Source organism: Orcinus orca, chromosome 16 (genome assembly GCF_937001465.1).
Source record: "Orcinus orca chromosome 16, mOrcOrc1.1, whole genome shotgun sequence".
In the NCBI taxonomy this organism is placed as follows: domain Eukaryota; kingdom Metazoa; phylum Chordata; class Mammalia; order Artiodactyla; family Delphinidae; genus Orcinus; species Orcinus orca.
In genome coordinates this window covers 14,521,145-14,541,311 of record NC_064574.1, presented here as the reverse complement: position 1 = coordinate 14,541,311, position 20,167 = coordinate 14,521,145, and the positions used below count along the sequence as shown (strand labels likewise).

The 20,167-nt window shown below is 47.3% G+C and overlaps 1 protein-coding gene and 1 long non-coding RNA gene across 3 annotated transcripts in view; one reads left to right on the top strand and one right to left on the bottom strand.

Moving 5' to 3' along the window:
- EYA2 (EYA transcriptional coactivator and phosphatase 2) overlaps positions 1 to 12,360 on the top strand; it is a 175,132-nt gene extending 162,772 nt beyond the window's left edge. The window contains exons 11-15 of one of the 2 annotated variants that reach the window (XM_033433858.2): positions 78 to 238; positions 1,408 to 1,522; positions 2,964 to 3,085; positions 5,050 to 5,150; positions 11,614 to 12,360. In XM_033433858.2, the coding sequence (XP_033289749.1) occupies positions 78 to 238; positions 1,408 to 1,522; positions 2,964 to 3,085; positions 5,050 to 5,150; positions 11,614 to 11,694 (580 nt within the window). In that variant the 3' untranslated portion in view covers positions 11,695 to 12,360. Of the gene's footprint in view, positions 1 to 77; positions 239 to 1,407; positions 1,523 to 2,963; positions 3,086 to 5,049; positions 5,967 to 11,613 lie in introns of those variants that run through there. The other variant, XM_049699711.1, reaches the window with a different exon arrangement.
- Positions 1 to 20,167, bottom strand: part of LOC117202491 (uncharacterized) — a 40,691-nt gene that overhangs the window by 10,815 nt on the left and 9,709 nt on the right. Inside the window, exons 4-10 of the long non-coding RNA XR_007472284.1 lie at positions 10,335 to 10,503; positions 7,914 to 8,398; positions 6,987 to 7,132; positions 5,959 to 6,876; positions 5,020 to 5,236; positions 3,468 to 3,567; positions 85 to 218 (exon numbers count right to left, since the gene is read on the bottom strand). This is a non-coding gene — a long non-coding RNA (uncharacterized LOC117202491). The remainder of the gene's footprint in view (positions 1 to 84; positions 219 to 3,467; positions 3,568 to 5,019; positions 5,237 to 5,958; positions 6,877 to 6,986; positions 7,133 to 7,913; positions 8,399 to 10,334; positions 10,504 to 20,167) is intronic.

Here is a 20,167-nt window from a genome sequence, read left to right as displayed (position 1 = left end):
CTCCTGGTGAAGAGCTCCCACCTCCCCGACATTAACACTGTCTCTTCCCCACGCCCTGCCCTCTCCCGTCTCCCCAGCACCTACAACTTCTCCGCTGATGGCTTCCACAGTTCGGCCCCGGGGGCCAGCTTGTGCCTGGGCTCTGGTGTGCACGGCGGCGTGGACTGGATGAGGAAGCTGGCCTTCCGCTACCGGCGAGTGAAGGAGATGTACAACACCTACAAGAACAACGTCGGCGGTGAGTGGGTCGGGGAGAGGGTCGTCCACAGCGGTCAGAGGGTCTGCCTGTGCTCCGGGCGCAACCCCTGGACCAAGGGAAATTGATCAAGGATGGATGCTGTCACTCGCATCCCACCTGCCCTGTGCCAGGTACTGCTCTGAGAGGCTTGTTATAAGTCCTAGCTCACCCAGCGTCACCCTTGTGGCGCCCTCTGGAAGAGGGCACTAAGATTCCCTTATCCTCGCTTTAGGGGGGCGGGGCAGGGCGGGGCTGGGAAGCTGAGGACGGGATGGGGCATCTTGCCCATGATTACACCCCCCACCCCCGCCGTGGTTCTCCACGTGGGGTCCTTGGACCAGCAGCATCACCTGGGGACTTGCTGGAAATGCAGATTCTCTGGCCCCACCTCAGACCTGTCGCACCTGAAGCTCTGAGGTGGGCCCGGCGCTCTGTGGCTTAACCTGCCCTCCAGGTGATTCTGATGCCCACCGGAATTCGAGGGCCACCGGCTTCAGCCCTCACTACTCACATGAGCATCACCTGGGAGCTTGTTAGAAGTGTAGACGCTCAGGCCCCTCCCCAGGTGACTGAGCCAGACCTGCGTTTTTAACAAGATCCCCAGGCGGTTTGTGGAAACACCGGTTCTCAGACTTGGCTCATATCGGAACGCCTTGAGGAGTTTCCAGTTCCTGGCCTGGCCGCTGCCTGGCATCAGGACCCACAGAGCTCCCTGGTGACTCTACTGTGTAGGCAAGGTGAAAGCCACCAGCTCCAGTGGCAGGAGAGCACTGGCTGCCACACTGAACAGAAGCCTGGAGGGGCTGAAGGCAGGGCTGGCTCGGTAGTGACCAGGCCCGCGGATCGGATCGCTGTTTCTGGAATTCTCTAGGCCGCTGGCTCTTAACAGGTGATGCCGCCTCCTCCCCACCCAGGAGGCATCTGGGGATGTTTCTGATTATCACAAGGTCTCTAACCAGCTCCTGGCCAGTCAAGGGAAGAGGTCTGAGTAGGCAGCTACTCGACTCCATTGACTGATCCAATCAATCTCAAAATAAAATTAAGGTCACTGGATTGAAGTTGACCTTGGGTGTCATCTGATCTGAAACCTAGACTCACCTTCCCTAACCCTACTCCCCCCAGCCCTTTGAAATGACAGCAACGATGATTTTTATTTGCTTTGTCCGTAGGCTTGATAGGAGCTCCCAAAAGAGAGACATGGCTACAGCTCAGAGCCGAGCTGGAAGCCCTGACGGACCTCTGGCTGACCCACTCCCTGAAGGCACTAAACCTCATCAATTCCCGGTAGGTGCGAGCCCCCGTTTTCCTTTGCGCCACTGAACTTTCTCCCATTCAAGGGTGGCAGCCCCTCCATTTCCACACTTGGGAGAACTGGACCCCCCAGTTCTCCCCTGCACACCTTCCAGACATTTGATAAAGCTGGGGTGTACAGGCCCCATGGACACCTTGTCCCTCAGATGTGCAGGTAGTTGCAGAGACTGATGGGGGCCAGCAGAGCGAAAGACCTTTGTACGGAGGTCTGTTGTCCCAACCGCTCTTGCCCACAACACCCTCCAGCCACAACGTCACCCTGTGAAAACCATTTTATAGGATCACGCAGATCATCTGGCGGGCTCTTAGTGAGGTCAGGAGGGCCCGGTCTCATTCTAGACCTCCCGCTAAATTGCCTCTTGCTCTTAAATAAGATCACCTGGGCCAGAGAACAAATTACTCCCCTGCAGCATCGGAATTCTTGTGACCCAACAGATGAATGGTCACAAAATGGCAGCTCACGAGCTGAATCCATCCTGCTGATGTGTTTTGTTTGATACACACTTTATCCCAAAGACTGGGAACGTTAATCCATAGCTGCAGGTTTCGAGGATCTTGGAAAACGTCAGAACTGGCATGTGCTCTGCGGTTTACCCCAGTCCTCACCTCTCCCTGTTGTCCTACACTTGTTCCATGTCACTCACGCACATTGCCAATACGTCCCTGCAGCTACTTTAGTGTGTGGCCCTTGCACTAAATTTAAAACAATATTTTTGGCTGCGTTGGGTCTTCGTTGCTGTGCACGGGCTTTCTCTAATTGTGGTGAGCGGGGGCTACTCTTTGATGTGGTATCCGGGCTTCTTGTGGTGGCTTCTCGTTGCAGAGCGCAGGCTTCAGTAGTTGTGGCTCACGGGCTCTAGAGTACAGGCTCAGTAGTTGTGGTGCATGGGCTTAGTTGCTCCGTGGCATGTGGGATCCTCCTGGGCCAGGGCTCGAACCCATGGCCCCTGCATTGGCAGGCAGATTCTTAACCACTGAGCCATCAGGGAAGCCCAACATTTTTTTTTTAAGTTTTTATTGAATTTGTTACAATATTGCTTCTGTTTTACTTTTTTTTGGTTTTTCGGCCACGAGGCATGTGGGGTCTTACCTCCCTGACCAGGGATCGATCCCACACCCCCTGCACTGGAAGGCGAAGTCTTAACCACTGGACCTCCAGGGAAGTCCCTAACATTTGCTTTTTAAATAGGAAAACTATTACACTTGTGTTAGATTTCAATGTGTCAGGCAGCTTCAGGCTTAAAAGAGAGGAATAGCTGGAGGATCCTTGGGCTCTAGCCTCACCTGAAGACGACTTAGCCAGAGCCTCCAAACCCCACCAGAATTCCCACCGACTCCAGGCTCGGCTGCGGGGGTAGGAGGCCTGGCCTTGTGGTACCTTGGAGTTCTGACTCACCATCTCCTTTGCCCTCAGGCCCAATTGTGTCAACGTGCTGGTCACCACCACTCAACTAATTCCTGCCCTGGCCAAAGTCCTGCTGTATGGCCTGGGCTCCGTGTTTCCTATCGAGAACATCTACAGTGCAACCAAGACAGGTAGGGGAGCCCAGACCTCAGACGGGTACGGGGAGGGAGGGTAAGGTCAGCTTTGCCTGCCAGGTTTGGAAAGTTTAAGGAAAACGACACTAGGGAAGTTAAAGAGCTTGTCCATGGGCATGGACAAATCTCCCCCCAAACAACCCTCATAGACCCAAAGAAAACAAGAATGCCCATTTCTCTGCTTCTAGAGAAACTGGTTAGGATTGCAGTTTTCCAAAGTGTGTGTATTAGTTAGGACAGCTGCAGAGCTGCTGCAGCACATACACCCCACATACAAGGGCTTAATTACATCAGGGCCAAAGCTTATTTCTCCCTCAGATGTCAAGAGACCAGAGGTGAGTGATCCAGGCTGATGCGGTGACTCTGTCCTCATACTCACCCAGGAAGCCATGTTCTTCCCGTTTTAGTTTTCCACCATCCCCTGTAATTTTATCCTCATGTACATGGTCAAATCAGATTCTGCCATATTGTCATTCCAGCTTATGAGAAGGGGGAAAACAGGAAGGAGTAATGGGCGTCCATTATTGTAAAGCCAAGACTCAGAGGTGCATGTTACTTCTACTCACTTCCTATTAACCCAGCTTAGTCACATGGCCACAACTAATTTGCAAGGGAAGCTGGGAAATGTAGTCCATAGCTAAGTGACTGTGAGCCCAGGTAAAACTCATGAAAGTCCATTACTAAGGAAGCAGAGGAAGACAGTTCCCCCTGCCCCAGGATGGTACACAAGGTGGTTTTAATTTAACTAATTTTAATTAGTTAATTATGGCCATTAACTAACCTAACCTTGAACCACAGAGAAAACTATTGTTTTTTTTAATGCTCTTTCAAAGATATGGTCTCAATTTCGTGTTATCTTGCTTTAACACCTCTTGAATACTTGCTAATCTCCTTTCTTAACAAAGAAAACAAGCCTTAGGCTTAGAACTTTCATCAGATAAGAGAATTCAAAATAACTACAAATTAACAGCATCGTTTGTCATCAGGACAAGTAATACTGATTTTTCTTGTGGGGGAGGAGGCTAATTTTTTTTTTTTCCTGTATCACCTAAACATGTATAATAATACAAAGCCTAGTTGTTTTTAATTAGAAATGTTTACCTGTTTTTTTTTCTGGAGCAAGAACAAATGTATGTACTTTGGAAGCATTTTCTTAGAGCAGTTTTTGCCTTTACTGAAGTTCTAGACCAGAGATACTGCTCAACAAACATCCTTCAGTGCTCAGGGCAGCAAAGAATTTAGCCAGCCCAGAATGTCCGTAACACCGAGGCCAAGAAATCCTGCTGGGGCGGTGACACCGAGCCTGCTCTGTGCCGGCATCTGCTGAGTGACAGCTGTTCTGTTTAGGGCTCTCCTCATTATCATGATGGTCACTAAACTTGCTGAAACAGGATGAGCTAAGACCTGAATTTAGTGTTCCTGGATTGATGCTGCTGCCCAGCCACTGGGAAGAAGGAAAATACAAAAAGGTGGTCGTCTACGGGGAGCAAGAAAACAACGAACAGCCGAGTCGCACGAGGGCCACTCTGTCGCCAGGCTGCCCACCCTCGGACACGTGAATCCTGGCACCTCTGCTTCCTACACTAACTCTGGGGGTCCTGGGCCGATCATGTCCAGGGCACCTCTCAGAGCCTCGTGTCCTTATCTGTATAATGGGCCCATCACTCCTACACCGGACAGCCGCATAGACGCCAGGGCTTGTTTCAGACCCCTGCCCTGCCTCTCCTGCTGTGTCACCGTGGGCAAGCCACTTAACCTCTCTGTGCCTCTGCACTGTCGTCCATCACGTGGGGATGGGGACAGTGACGCCTCGAAGTTTGCTTGAGGATGAAATGATTAATACCTGGTCCTTAAGGAGACCTTTGTAAGAAGGCTGTACAAAGTGAACTCTTGATGAGCGGTTATTAGTCACCTTAGTCCTGGGTCCTCACCGAGTGTCTTTCCTTCGTCCGTGTGTGCAGGGAAGGAGAGCTGCTTTGAGAGGATAATGCAGAGATTCGGCAGAAAAGCCGTCTACATCGTGATTGGCGATGGCGTGGAAGAGGAGCAGGGGGCGAAAAAGGTATATTCTCTCCGTCCGTCTCTCCGGCTGCTCTTTCCTCCTCTCTTGAGCCTGTCTCCTTCCCAGGCTCTTTGCTCGCCCGTCCCCTGCCATTTGGAAATCGCAGAAGCATCCTGAGTAATTTCCTGCAAATCCCCCTCCGGGCCTTTGGCTGCCACCCCGGTAGCCCTGCATTGTTTCTGGGACAACTGCTCGGGAGCCCAGAGACCCTCTGTCAGGGCAGGCTGGCCGGGGGGCTGGTGCCTGTTTTATTTAATGCTTACTGATCATATGTTCCAGGAACCCTTCCCAGTTAATAAAGACAGCATTAAGCTAATGAAAAAGAAAATCCTGCATTTGTGATCTCAGGCCCATGAGGAGAGGGGCAGGGGGCTTCTGGTGGCCACAGCTCTGTTCCAAAACCCTGGATCTGGACCTGTCAACAGCATCCCAGAGAGCCTGCCACTCCCCACCCGGAGAGGCCTGGGAAGCAGATGGTTAATGTCACAGAGCGTAATTTGGTTTCCCCCTTCCCGCCCCAGAAACAGATTCAAAAGAAATGCAAAAACGTTTAGGGGTCTCAGCGGATGGAACTCATGAGAAGACAGAGGGCCCCGAGAGAGGGGTGCTTAGAAGGCTTTGCATCTACTGTTCCATCCACCTGGAAGGCTCCTCTGCTTTCCCAGCTCTCCCGGGCTCATCCTTTCCGCCTCAGCAACACTTGCACCAGCTCCCACTCCAGCTCAGTCAGGCCTGCCTGCGACTCCCTCCCCCCGCTGTCCCTAGTCCTTCTCCAGGGCCTTATCCCCTCCTGTCATGAGAGAATTACCTGTGTGCCTGGTGGCTTAGTCACCGACTCTCCAGCTGGTGTGTAAGCTCCATTAGCTGAGCACCTACTGTGTGCCAGCTACTGTTGCAGGCGCTGGGCGTCCTGCAGTGAGCAGAACACACAGGGCTCTCACCCCTCCCTCAGCTCACAGCCTGGGGACGAGCAATCGACCCCTAAGTGTAACATGCGTGTCAGATGATGACCAGAGCTTTGGCGAAAATGGGAGGGGGAGAGCGAGTGAGCCAAGTGAGTATCAGAGGGAGGGAGTTCGCGGAGAGGAGCCAAGAAGCTGAGAGGTCGGAAGGCTGGAGCGTCCTGCAGGGAGCTGGCATGGCTGCCAGCTGCGCGATGCACCAGGCGAGTGGGGAGGGGCAGGAGGTGCAGTCAGGGAGGTGCCTGGGGCCTTCGGAGGGACTTCAGCCTTTACCCTGAGCACTTCTTCTTAAAGCATATTTCTTAAACTTTAAAAATGAACTGACTCAGAGGAAAAAATATTAAGTAAATAATAGGGGTGATACACCAGGATAGGGGTGATACACCAGGATATGACCAAAACAGTAGCGCGAATCATCACATGAATCCAGGACCAATGTGCCAGGTCAAGAGCGTGGTCTCTGGTGAGACTACTTGAAGCCCACTGCCGGGATGGAGCCCCTCTTCCAAGTTCAGATCTAATAGAAAAAACCCTCTGCCCTAAGCATGTGACAGCGATCAAAATAAACTTTGCTTCTATCAAAGTTGGGTTGAGAACCCACTTAGGCCCATGGCCGCGGGCACCCCCCCCCCCACATGCCCTCTGGTTCTCACCTGGAGAATGACAGGGACATCCGGAGCAGTGGCTGCCGTTCACCCACCTTCTCACCAAAGGACGTTTCTTAGGGCGGCGTAGCAGATGTTTTGAAATGACCGTTTACTCTCCTGAAATGAAATACTAATGGATAATAAAACCTCCTTATAACCGTAATGTCCAGGAGATCAACATCTGATGATACATCAAAGAGAAATAAGGGAAAGTCATTTATACTCACAGTAACGTGTGCTTCAGTATGTGAACATCTGAGCACAAGATCTCACACCCAAACGTACCATCACTGAGGATGTGAGCCGACACACACAGGGGGACACAGGTGTGCGGTCTTGGCCATTCACAAAGCCAGCGAGGTGCCGCGGCTGTCTGCTCCAGACTGCGAAGCAACCACGGAAAGGTTCTGAATAAAACAGACTTCCCCAGTTGACACGGTAATTGCAGCCCTGGGGAAGTCGGGTTTTATTAAAAGCATGAGAAAAATGCTCTATTTATATGTGACAAGTAAAGTGGAGTTAAGGGTCTACACTCAGGTTATTAAGAACGGCTTTGTGCTTAAATATCTGGCAGGACATCTGAAAGTCATTCAGGTGGAAGGTGTGTGGGATGAGGCAGGAGACCTGCCCCCACCTGCAGTGCCCCCAAATCAGGACGACAGTCAAAAATCACACCCCTAGAAATTGCCAAGTCACCCCCTAACGGGCAGGCTTCTCCTTTGAGACCTGCTGGTCTGGGGTCGTCCTCGCCTAGGGGGCCAGGAGGAGGGGGCGCTGACGGAGATGCCTCCTTAAGTTCCGTGTCCCGGGCGCCTCCCTCACCTCACCCTACAGCCACCCCGCTTTCACAGAAACAGGTGACCAGGGGAGCGCATTTTGCTCTAAATCCTAGTTCTGCCATTGTTGGCTGTGTGGCCTTCAGCAGATGGCAGCGCTCTCTGAGCTGCCTTTTTAATCCGTCACACTTGCCGAGAACAGGCGCACGGGGCCCAGCAGAGAAACCATGCATAGTTAGCCCTCAACAGCCTGAAGCTGTGTGATTACTACTCCCCAGGGCCAGGGGAGGGGAGAAAGCTAAATCCACCTTCAGAAATTCAGGGGTTCTCTCTCCTGGGGAGCCAGCAGAAAAAGAAAACAAGAATGCCAGTTTTCACATAACATGAAAACTCACCGAAATCTCGTTTGCTCAAAGTCCACAGGAGAAGCACGCTGCTAAGACCCGCTGAGGATGTGGATGGGGTGGGCTCCAGCGGGGCCAGGGCTGCCCAGGTTCTGTGGAGTTCGCATTGCCAGAGATGCCAGACAGCAGCTTAAACAGGGGAGAGCTTTCTTCGTCTCTCATTAGCTGCCCAGACAGCTGGGACAGCACCAGGGACCCGGGCCCCTTCTGTCTTGTTGCTCTGCCAGTCCCAGTACTGCTCTTTCCACAAAGTCCAAGACGGCCCCTCACCACGCCCACGTCTGCACTCCAGCCACCAGGAAGAAAAAGGGGAAGGACTCCTCTTCCCTTTAAGAGCACAGCTGATATAGGTCAACATCACTGCTTCTCAGACCCCGTTGGCCAGATTTGAGTCACATGATCTCACCTTGCCACAAAGGTAGCTGGGAGATGTACCCCTTATTCTCAGCCACCAAGTTCCTAGCAAAAGAAAAAAAAAAAGCGTTTTCTGAGAGAAAGGGAAGAAAGGATGTTGGGAGCCACCTGGCAGCCTCCATCCCAGCTGGCATGTGGCAGGGCGGTAACTGGCACCCTACTTAACCCCGGGCCTTAATCACTACTCTTTATTACCGACATCATCATTTTATTTAATCCTCCAACCCCCTCCCCCTGCGAAGTGGGTACCGTTCCACTTCATTTTATACGGAACATGTTTGAGACTCAGGTTAATTAATTTACCTAAGGTCACACAGCTGGTACATGAAAACTGCTGTGTTTTGCTCCCAACGCCTGGCAGGAAGGAGGTGGACTCAGGAGTTGCAAACACTGTCCGTCTGCACCCCTGACCCGGTCAGAAGAGAGTGGAGTCCACCAAAGAAGACTGGGACACACGCCCCGTGCACCCAGCTCCCCTAAAAACCCCCGCAGTGTCTGAAGCAGCAGCCCCAGCCCATTAGTGAGAAACCCTGTGCACCAGCAGCTCTCCCGGCCTGAGGGATGGCACTCATTAGCCCAGGCCACTGGCCACCTGAGCAGCATGAAATACGGCGACAGGACGAGCGGCTTCAGCTGTTTAAGCGGACGGTGTTGTTCATATCTCCGTGTTAGTGGGTCATTTGTCTCCCCCTCTCCAGAAGTGATAAATCTACCCATGCTCTGGAGCCACCAGGCCTGGGAGGGAGACGGCTGAGATAGTCTCTTCCCCTTTGCTCATTTCCTCCCAGAGAAAATGAATTACACTCTTTAAAGAGGGACTGGATTGGCCAGGTGGCAACCAGCATCCGTCTTTGCAGAGAATGAAAGGCTTGGCCGGGGTGAAGGGAGGGTGGGGAAGCTGAAAGGCATTAAAGAGATGGCATCTGTTGCCCATGATGGATAGTCTTCTGCTTCCTCTGGGCAAAAGAGAAAAAGGTGTGTCCATGGAGGGCTTTGCTGGAGAAACTCACCTTCCCGCCTTTCCTCCCTCCCTTCCTCTTTTCATTCCTTCCACGAATATTTATTACGCGCCCACTGTGTGCCAGGAGCCATGCAAGGCAGCAGTGAATATGACATTTCAAGCTCAAACCCTCCTCAAGGCCTTTGCACTTGCTGTCTTCTACCTCAACTACCTCCCCACACGTTTGCATGGCTCCCTCCTTCGTGTTCTCTGGGTCCTGCTTAAATGTTACCCCCCCTAGAGAGGCCTTCCCTGACCCAACTATCAAAAGTGCAGAGCCCCCAGAGGCAGGAAAGGGTCGTTGTGCTTCTGGAACCAAAAGGACACCTGTATAGTTTCTACCCTGTGGGCACTGAACCTCAAGGGGCAGCAGAACGACCACAAGAACTTGGGGCAGCCACATGTTCATCAAGCACCCTCTGTTCACTCAGTAAATAACTGAAGGTCAGTGGCTGTCGAGGAGGCTCAGTATCTAGTAGCTGCAGGTAGCAGAAAACCTATGTAATGAAAACTTAAACACTTGCTCACCTAACAAGATTAGAAGTAGGAACTAACACAATATTGTAAAACAACTATACTCCAATTTAAAAACAAAAGATTACAAGTAGGCGTATCCTAGGTTGTTTCCGTGGGTCTGAAAATTCACCAAGCATCCCTTTCCATCATTTTGCTCTACCTTTCTAACCATCTTTGGCATTTTCTTTTCTGATATTTTGCCTCATGATCCCAAAACCGCTGCCACAGCCCCAGACATCACATACTTATATGTCAGCATCCAAATAAAAAGGGCAAGTAAGGAGGAAGGAGTTCTCCTCAGGTGCCTCTCTCTCTAATCATGGAGGAAAACCTTTCCCAGAAGCCCCCAGCCAACTTCCTCATTGGCTTCAGCGGGTCACAAGTCAGAAGGATACAGGACAAACCCCTGGTAAACAAGGCTGGGGTTGTCATCACTTGCTTAAACGATCATAACTCATCCCCTACCTCTCGGGCACGGGGCTGCCAAATTCAGGGTTCTGGAAGTAGGAAGAAGGGAGGATGGCTGTTGGACAGGCAACAACTTTAGTCGACGGTCACATTTTCCTGTGATAAACAGGCAGTCAGGTTTTCTCTCTGGAGTCAGACAGACCTCTCTGTGCCTCAGCCTCCTCATCTGTAATATAAGATACACACAGTATACAGAAGTATTATCCCCATTTTACAGACAAGCACCAAAGTAAATTATTTAAGATCACCCAGCTAATGGTGGCGGAACAGAGCTTTGCAAAGGGCACTGAAACATTTAACCCTCACGCTATGGAAGTATCAATATTTTGCAAATTTTGTCTCCACGTGAGTGATTTCTTTCCAAAATCAGCATAACAGTTCTTTTACACCAATTACAACTTTTGCTGTATCTGCAAGCTGCCTGCACGGTTACCTACTTAATGTTTCCCTTTCAATGGATGCACTTATGTTTAAAATTGAAAACTTGATAGCATGACAATAACAGAGCAAGCATCACCTGCTGTAAAGAAAAGGAAAAGATAAAAAAGACTCTCTGGGACCAGCCCTGTCTGTTCAAATGGAGATTAGTGAGAGTTAGGGAGGGGTTGAAGACACAGTAGCATCCAGTCGAGATTTTCTATCTTTAGTAGCAGGACTGAGAGCACATTTTTAAAACGGAATAGCTTTCTCGCTGTGTGATTTAATTCCACGTCAGCATGCCGCCTAAGACCAGGCTGGTCCCAACAGAGGAGGGAGGGTCAAACAGTCCACATATCGGACAGTGCAGGATAAGCCAATCAGGATTGGCTCAGGCGGGGTGGGGGAATTGGGAGATTGGGATTGCCATATATACACTACTATGTATAAAATATCAATAGGTAACTAATGAGAACCTACTGTACAGCACAGGGAACTCTACTCAGTGCTCTGTGGTGACCTAAATGGGAAGGAAAAAGGGGGTTATACGTATACGTATAGCTGATTCACTTTGCTGTACAGCAGAAACTAACACATTGTAAAGCAACTATACCTCAATCAAAATTAATTTAAAATAAGTAAATAATTTTAAAAAAAGACTCAGAAGGAATAGAAAGCATGCCTGACCACACAGGGGTCCACCAACGATGTTCTGTGCTCCCGGTTTGGAAAATGCCCACATGCTACAGTGACTCAGTGTGATTTCTCCTAAGGTTCTAACCACGGGCGTGGGATCCAGGGGGGCCGTGGGAAGCACCGCGCAGAGCCGTAACCGTGTGGCTGGTGTTCTGTGTTCCAGCACAACATGCCTTTCTGGCGGATATCCTGCCACGCGGACTTGGAGGCGCTGAGGCACGCCCTGGAGCTGGAGTATTTATAGCAGAACCCGCAGCCTCGCCACCTGCCATCAGAGAGGCAGCCCACCCGCCCAGGCCCTCGGTTTTCCCCACCTCCCCTGCCAGATGCAGGGTCCCTCCCGCCAAGAGGACGTGTCCGGTGACCATCTCAGAAGCTGTCCTTTCAGTCCCAACGCGGGTCCAGAGAAACAAAGTACCCAGCAGTGGCTTTGGAATATTTAACTTTGGGGAAAAGGGCTGGCTCGGAGTCCAGACTTTTCTGCAAGACTCACAAGCAAGGAATTCCTGATTTGGGGGAGGGCTGGCGATGAGGAGGGGACAGGCTCTTTTTTTTTCTCCACTTTAATTTATGGACTAATCTCATTACTCTGGTATTACGCTCTTGTACCTGTGTTGTTGGTTTTTGTTTTCTCAGCTGGCATGTGGGGCAGTGCGCAGCTCTAATTTAAGCCTCTCTGCTCTGAGTTGTGCTTTGAGGGGACAATCATTCTTTGAACAGAGGGAGGCGATCTGGGGCTGTGGGGAAGACTATTGCTTATTTTTGTTTCTAAGGACGTAACCTGATGTCGTGTGGACAGTGCACGTGCCTTATGCTGCCATCTTGTTTTCTAGGAAGAGGGGACCCTGGGGAGGCGGCAGTACTTTGTGACGGAAAAAGGCATTAAATAAAACCACGTTTACATTTTGAAGTGGGGTAGAGTGTCACTACTTTATTACTGCTTTGGGGGCTTCTGAATTTGTTGGTGTTTTCCAGAACCTTTTCAGTTACGGAAGTATAAAATCCGACTCAAACTGCCTTAAGCCAAAGAAAAAAGAAAATCGTCTCCAGGAACTTTGGGTAATAACTGTCTTCAGCCATAGCTGGGTCCAGGTGATCGAGTGACTTTCTCCTGTGTGGATTTACTTCTCGGGCAGGCTCTTCCCTGTGTGGCAAAGACAGCTCCAAGAATCCTTCGGCAAAACCATACCAGCAGGAAGAGAGCACTTTCTGCACAGGGGTTCTAGCGAAAGCCCCAAGATTGTGTCAAACCTGAGTCATGAGCTGCCCATGGAGCTGGATAGGGTTCAATCTCTCATGAGCAGAAAGCTGGGGAGAGCTTGTCCCCCAAAGGAGGAATCAGCAAGCTACTCCTAAAAGAACTGGGGAAAATGGGGTTTGGGATGGAAACTAGAACTGACTTCCATGCCATGGGCAGGACTTTATTTTCCAGCAGATGAGCCCAGGATCCAGTGTAGGGAACAGGGAGGGACATCTGGAGAAGTTCCAAGGACATCTTCAGCTCTGTTGCTGCCCACAGAGTTCCAAGCAGGGCCTCGATCCATTTGATTGGATGCTAAGCCTAACTACAGGCTTCTCCCTCTATTCATGTTGGTGAAATCCAGGGTCACCAGCTGGCTGGCATCCATGTCAGCGGATGACTGGAGTCTCAGAGCTAGAATCTGATAGATGGAAAGTCATCACCAAGGGTGAGGCAGACTCCCTGGCTAGGCTCTGAGCTCCCTGGGGGCAGGCGCTGTTGGTATTCCCCCAAGTCAAGCACGAGTGTCATCCTTGGAATCAGCCTACAGAGTGGATACTGACATAAATTGGAATCCCATTATAGATGACGTGGAAGGAAGGATGAAAGTATAATTGGAATCATAGTTAGGTAACTGGGTGAATGGATACTTGTAAAAATGGCTGAATAGATGTCTAAACGGGTGGGTGGATGGACGGTTGGTTAGGTGACTGGGTGCCTGAGTGATGTGAAGGTGGATGTTTAGCAAGGTGATTGGAGAACGGATGAATAAATGGATGGATAATTGTGGGGATGACTAGATGGACAGCTATATAGATTATGAGTGGACGGATGACTGAATTGAAGACTGAATGGTCGTATGGTGAGATGAATGGATAGATAGTTGTTTGGATGAGTGAATAGTTGCATGGCTTTATGGAAAGATGTATAGATGGTTAAGAGGGTGAGCGAGTGGCTAAATGAATGGATGGATGTTTGAATGAGTAGTTGGATGGAACGATTGACGGTTGATGGGTGATTGACAGTAATACTGTGATGGCTGGATATGTGGGCGCAAGAATGGTGCAACAGTTAAATGGATGGATGGTTAAATGGAGGTAAAGAATCCCTAGAGTTAGTTGCCTAGAACATGTGGGTCAGCCTCACTATTACTTGCCTACTTAGATTTTCTGTAATGAGTGGAGGAGTTTTACTGGATGAATTGACTTCTGGCTGGAGTAGAGAAAGGGACTGGAGCAGAACCTCCCAGGGAGTCAGCCATGTGAATGCTCCTGGATCCTCCCTGTCTCCCCATTGTTTGGTACCCCTGCTACTCAGGCACCCACTTGCAATCATGCACTATTCAGGCCTCCCTTTCCGCCACCATCAAAACCTGCTGTCAGAAAAAATTCTGTTTAGGGAGATTGGTTCAAGATGGCAGAGTAGAAGGACGTGCTCTCACGCCCTCTTGCAAGAACACCAGAATCACAACTAACTGCTGAACAATCAACAGGAAGACACTGGAACTCACCAAAAAAAAGATACCCCACATCCAAAGACAAAGGAGAAGCCACAGTGAGATGGTAGGAGGGGTGCAATCACAATAAAATCAAGTCCCATAACTGCTGGGTGGGTGACTCACAAACTGAAGAACACTTATACCACAGAAGTCCACCCCCTAGAATGAAGGTTCTGAGCCCCACGTCAGGCTTCCCAACTTGGGGGTCCGGCAGCAGGAGGAGGAGTTCCTAGAGAATAAGACTTAGAAGCCCAGCAGGATTTGATTGCAGGACTTCGACAGGACTGGGGGAAACAGAGACTCCACTCTTGGAGGACACACACAAAGTAGTGTGTGCATCAGGACCCAGGGGAAGGAGCAGTGACCCCGTAAGAGACTGAACCAGACCTGCCTGCTGGTGTTGGAGGGTCTCCTGCAGAGGCAGGAGGTGGCTGTGTCTCACCATGAGGACAAGGACACTAGCAGCAGAAGTTCTGGTAATAATCCTTGCCATGAGCCCTCCCAGAGTCCACCATCAGCCCCACCAAAGAGCCCAGGTAGGCTCCAGTGCTGGGTTGCCTCAGGCCAAACAACCAACAGGGAGGGGACCCAGCCCCACCCATCAGCAGACAAGCGGATTAAAGTTTTACTGAGCTCTGCCCACCAGAGCAAGAGCCAGCTCTACCCACCACCAGTCCCTCCCATCAGGAAACTTGCACAAGCCTCTTAGACAGCCTCATCCACCAGAGGGCAGACAGCAGAAGCAAGAAGAACTACAACCCTGCAGCCTGTGGAACAAAAGCCACATTCACAGAAAGACAGACAAGATGAAAAGGCAGAGGGCTATGTACCAGATGAAGGGACAGGATAAAACCCCAGAAAAACAACTAAATGAAGAGGAGATAGGCAACCTTCCAGAAAAAGAATTCAGAATAATGATAGTGAAGATGATCCAGGACCTCGGAAAAAGAATGGAGGCAAAGATTGAGAAAGACTGAGAAGATGCAAGACCTACAAGAATTAAAGAACAAACAAACAGAGATGAACAATACAGTAACTGAAATGAAAACTACACTAGAAGGAATCAATAGCAGAATAACTGAGGCAGAAGAACGGATAAGTGACCCAGAAGACAGAATGGTGGAATTCACTGCTGTGGAACAGAATAAAGAAAAAAGAATGAAAAGAAACGGAGACAGCCTAAGAGACCCCGGGACAACATTAAACGTAACAACATTCGCATCATAGGGGCCCCAGAAGGAGAAGAGAGAGAGAAAGGACCCGAGACAATATTTGAAGAGATTATAGTCAAAAACTTCCCAAACATGGGAAAGGAAACAGCCACCCAAGTCCAGGAAGCGCAGAGAGTCCCATACAGGATAAACACAAAGAAACACACCAAGACACATAGTAATCAAATGGGCAAAAATTAAAGATAGAGAAAAATTACTGAAAGCAGCAAGGGAAAAATGACAACATACAAGGGAGCTCCCATAAGGTTAACAGCTGATTTCTCAGCAGAAACTCTACAAGCCAGAAGGGAGTGGCATGACATATTTAAAGCGATGAAAGGGAAGAACCTACAACCAAGATTACTCCATCCAGCAAGGATCTCATTCAGATTCGATGCAGAAATCAAAAGCTTTACAGACAAGCAAAACTTAAGTGAATTTAGCACCACCAAATCAGCTCTACAACAAATGCTAAAGGAACTTCTCTAAGTGGGAAACACAAGAAAAGGACCTACAAAAACGTACCCAAAACAATTAAGAAAATGGTAATAGGAACATACACATCGATAATTACCTTAAACATGAATGGATTAAATGCTCCAACCAAAAGACACAGGCTCGCTGAATGGATACAAAAACAAGACCCATATATATGCTGTCTACAAGAGACCCACTTCAGACCTAGGGACACATACAGACTGAAAGTGAGGGGATGGAAAAAGATATTCCAAGCAAATAGAAATCCAAAGAAAGCTGGAGGAGCAATACTCATATCAGATAAAATAGATTTTAAAATAAAGAATGTTAGAAGAGAAATGGAAGGACAGTACATAATGATCATGGGATCAATCCAAAAAGAAGATATAACAATTATAAATATATATGCTCCCAACAAAGGAGCACCTCAATACATAAGGCAACTGCTAACAGCTACAAAAGAGGAAATTGACAGTAACACAATAATAGTGGGGACTTTAATGCCTCACTTACACCAATGGACAGATCATCCAAACAGAAAATTACTAAGGAAACACAAGCTTTAAATGACACAATAGGGCTTCCCTGGTGGCGCAGTGGTTGAGAGTCTGCCTGCCGATGCAGGGGACATGGGTTTGTGCCCCGGTCTGGGAAGATCCCACATGCCGCTGAGTGGCTGGGCCCGTAAGCCATGGCTGCCGAGCCTGCGCGTCCGGAGCCTGTGTTCCGCAATAGGAGAGGCCACAACAGTGAGGGGCCCATGTACCGCAAAAAAAAATGACATAATACACCAGATAGATTTAATTGATATTTAGAGGACATTCCATTCAAAAACAGCAGATTACACTTTCTTATCAAGTGCACATGGAACATTCTCCAGGATAGATCACATCTTGGGTCACAAATCAAGCCTTAGTAAATTTTAGAAAATTGAAATCATATCAAGCATCTTTTCTGACCACAACGCTGTGAGATTAGAAATCAGTTACAGGGAAAAAAACATAAGAAGCACAAACACATGAAGGCTAAACAATACGTTACTAAATAACCAAGAGATCACTGAAGAAATCAAAGAGGAAATCAAAAAATACTTAGAGACAAATGACAATGAAAACACAACGATCCGAAACCTATGGGATGCAGCAAAAGCAGTTCTAAGGGGGAAGTTTATAGCAATACAAGCCTACATCAAGAAACAAGAAAAATCTCAAACACACAATCTAACCTTACACCTAAAGGAACTAGAGAAAGAAGAACAAACAAAACCCAAAGTTAGAAGAAGGAAAGAAATCATAAAGAGCAGAGCAGAAATAAATGAAATAGAAACAAAGAAAACAATAGCAAAGATCAATAAAACTAAAAGCTGGTTCTTTGAGAAGATAAACAAAATTGATAAACCATTAGACAGACTCATCAAGAAAAAGAGGGAGAGGACTCAAATCAGTAAAATTTGAAATGAAAAAGGAGAAGTTGCAACAGACACCACAGAAATACAAAGCATCCTAAGAGACTACTACAAGCAACTCTATGCCAATAAAATGGACAACCTGGAAGAAACAGACAAATTCTTACAAAGGTATAACCTTACAAGACTGAACCAAAAAGAAATAGAAAATATGAATAGACCAATCACAAGTGATGAAATTGAAGCTGTGACTAAAAATCTTCCAAAAAACAAAAGTCCAGGACCAGATGGCTTCACAGGTGAATTCTATCAAACATTTAGAGAAGCGCTAACACCCATCCTTCTCAAACTCTTCCAAAATATTGCAGAGGAAGGAACACTCCCAAACTCATTCTATGAGGCCACCATCACCCTGATACCAAAACCAGAAAAAGATACTACCAAAAAAGAAAATTACAGACCAATATCACTGATGAAGATAGATGCAAAAATCCTCAATAAAATACTCACAAACGGAATCCAACAACACATTAAAAGGATCATACACCATGATCAAGTGGGATTTAACCCAGGGATGCAAGGATTCTTCAATATACACAAATCAATCAATGTGATACACCATATTAACAAATTGAAGAATAAAAACCATATGATCATCTTAATAGATGCAGAAAAATCTTTGGACAAAATTCAACACCCATTTATGATAAAAACTCTCCAGAAAGTGGGCATAGAGGGAACCTACCTCAAAATAATAAAGGCCATATACAACAAACCCACAGCAAACATCATTCTCAATGGTGAAAATCTGAAAGCATTTCCTCTAAGATCAGGAACAAGACTAGGATGTCCACTCTCACCACTATTATTCAACATAGTTTTGGGAGTCCTAGCCACGGCAATCAGAGAAGAAAAAGAAATAAAAGGAATACAAATTGGAAAAGAAGAAGTAAAACTGTCACTGTTTGCAGATGACATGATACTACACATAGAGAATTCTAAAGATGCCACCAGAAAACTACTAGAGCTAATCAATGAATTTGGTAAAGTTGCAGGATACAAAATTCATGCACATAAATTTCTCACATTCCTATACACTAATGATGAAAAATCTGCAAGAGAAATTAAGGAAACACTCCCATTTACCATTGCAACAAAAAGAATAAAGTACCTAGGAATAAACCTACCTAGGGAGACAAAAGACCTGTATGCAGAAAACTATAAGACACTGATGAAAGAAATTAAAGATGATACAAACAGATGGAGAGATATAACATGTTCTTGGCTTGGAAGAATCAATATTGTGAAAATGACTAAACTACCCAAAGCAATCTACAGATTTAATGCAAGCCCTATCAAATTACCAATCGCATTTTTTACAGAACTAGAACAAAAAATCTTAAAATTTGTATGGAGACACAAAAGACCCCGAATAGCCAAAGCAGTCTTGAGGGGAAAACACGGAGCTGGAGGAATCAGACTCGCTGACTTCAGACTACACTACAAAGCTACAGTAATCAAGACAATATGGTACTGGCACAAAAACAGAGATATAGATCAATGGAACAGGATAGAAAGCCCAGAGATAAACCCACGCAACTATGGTCAACTAATGTATGACAAAGGAGGCAAGGATATACAATGGAGAAAAGACAGTCTCTTCAATAAGTGGTGCTGGGAAAACTGGACAGCTACATGTAAAAGAATGAAATTAGAACACTCCCTAACACCATACACAAAAATAAACTCAAAATGGATTAGAGACCTAAATGTAAGACCGGACACTATAAAAGTCTTAGAGGAAAACATAGGAAGAACACTCTGACATAAATCACTGCAAGATCTTTTTTGATCCACCTCCTAGAGTAATGGAAATAAAAACAAAAATAAAGGAATGGGACCTAATGAAACTTAAAAGCTTTTGCACAGCAAAGGAAACTACAAACAAGATGAAAAGACAACCCTCAGAATGGGAGAAAATATTTGCAAACGAATCGATGGACAAAGGATTAATCTCCAAAATATATAAACAGCTCATGCAGCTCAATATTAAAAAAACAAACAACCCAATCCAAAAATGGGCAGAAGACCTAAATAGACATTTCTCCAAAGAAGACATACAGATAGCCAAGAAGCAGATGAAAAGCTGCTCAACATCACTAATTATTAGAGAAATGCAAATCAAAACTTCAATAAGGTATCACCTCACACCAGTTAGAAAAGGCATCATCAGAAAATCTACAAACAACAAATGCTGTAGAGGGAGGGTGTGGAGAAAAGGGAACCCTCTTGCACTGTTGGTGGGAATGTAAATTGATACAGCCACTATGGAGAACAGTATGGAGGTTCCTTAAAAAACTAAAAATAGAATTACCATATGACCCAGCAGTCCCACTACTGGGCATATACCCAGAGAAAACCATAATTCAAAAAGACACATGCACCCCAATATTCACTGCAGCACTACTTACAATAGCCAGGTCATGGAAGCAACCTAAATGCCCATCGACAGATGAATGGATAAAGATGATGTGGTACATATATACAATGGACTATTACTCAGCCATAAAAAGGAACCAAATTGAGTCATTTGTACAGACGTGGATGGATCTAGAGACTGTCATACAGAGTGAAGTAAGTCAGAAAAACAAATGTCGTATATTAACGCATATATGTGGAACCTAGAAAAACAGTACAGATGAACCGGTTTGCAGGGCAGAAATTGAGACACAGATGTAGAGAACAAATGTATGGACACCAAGGGGGGAAAGTGGCAGGAGGTTGTGGGGGGATGAATTGGGAGATTGGGATTGACATGTATACACTAATATGTATAAAATCGATAACTAATAAGAACCTGCTGTATAAAAAAATAAAATTCAAAAA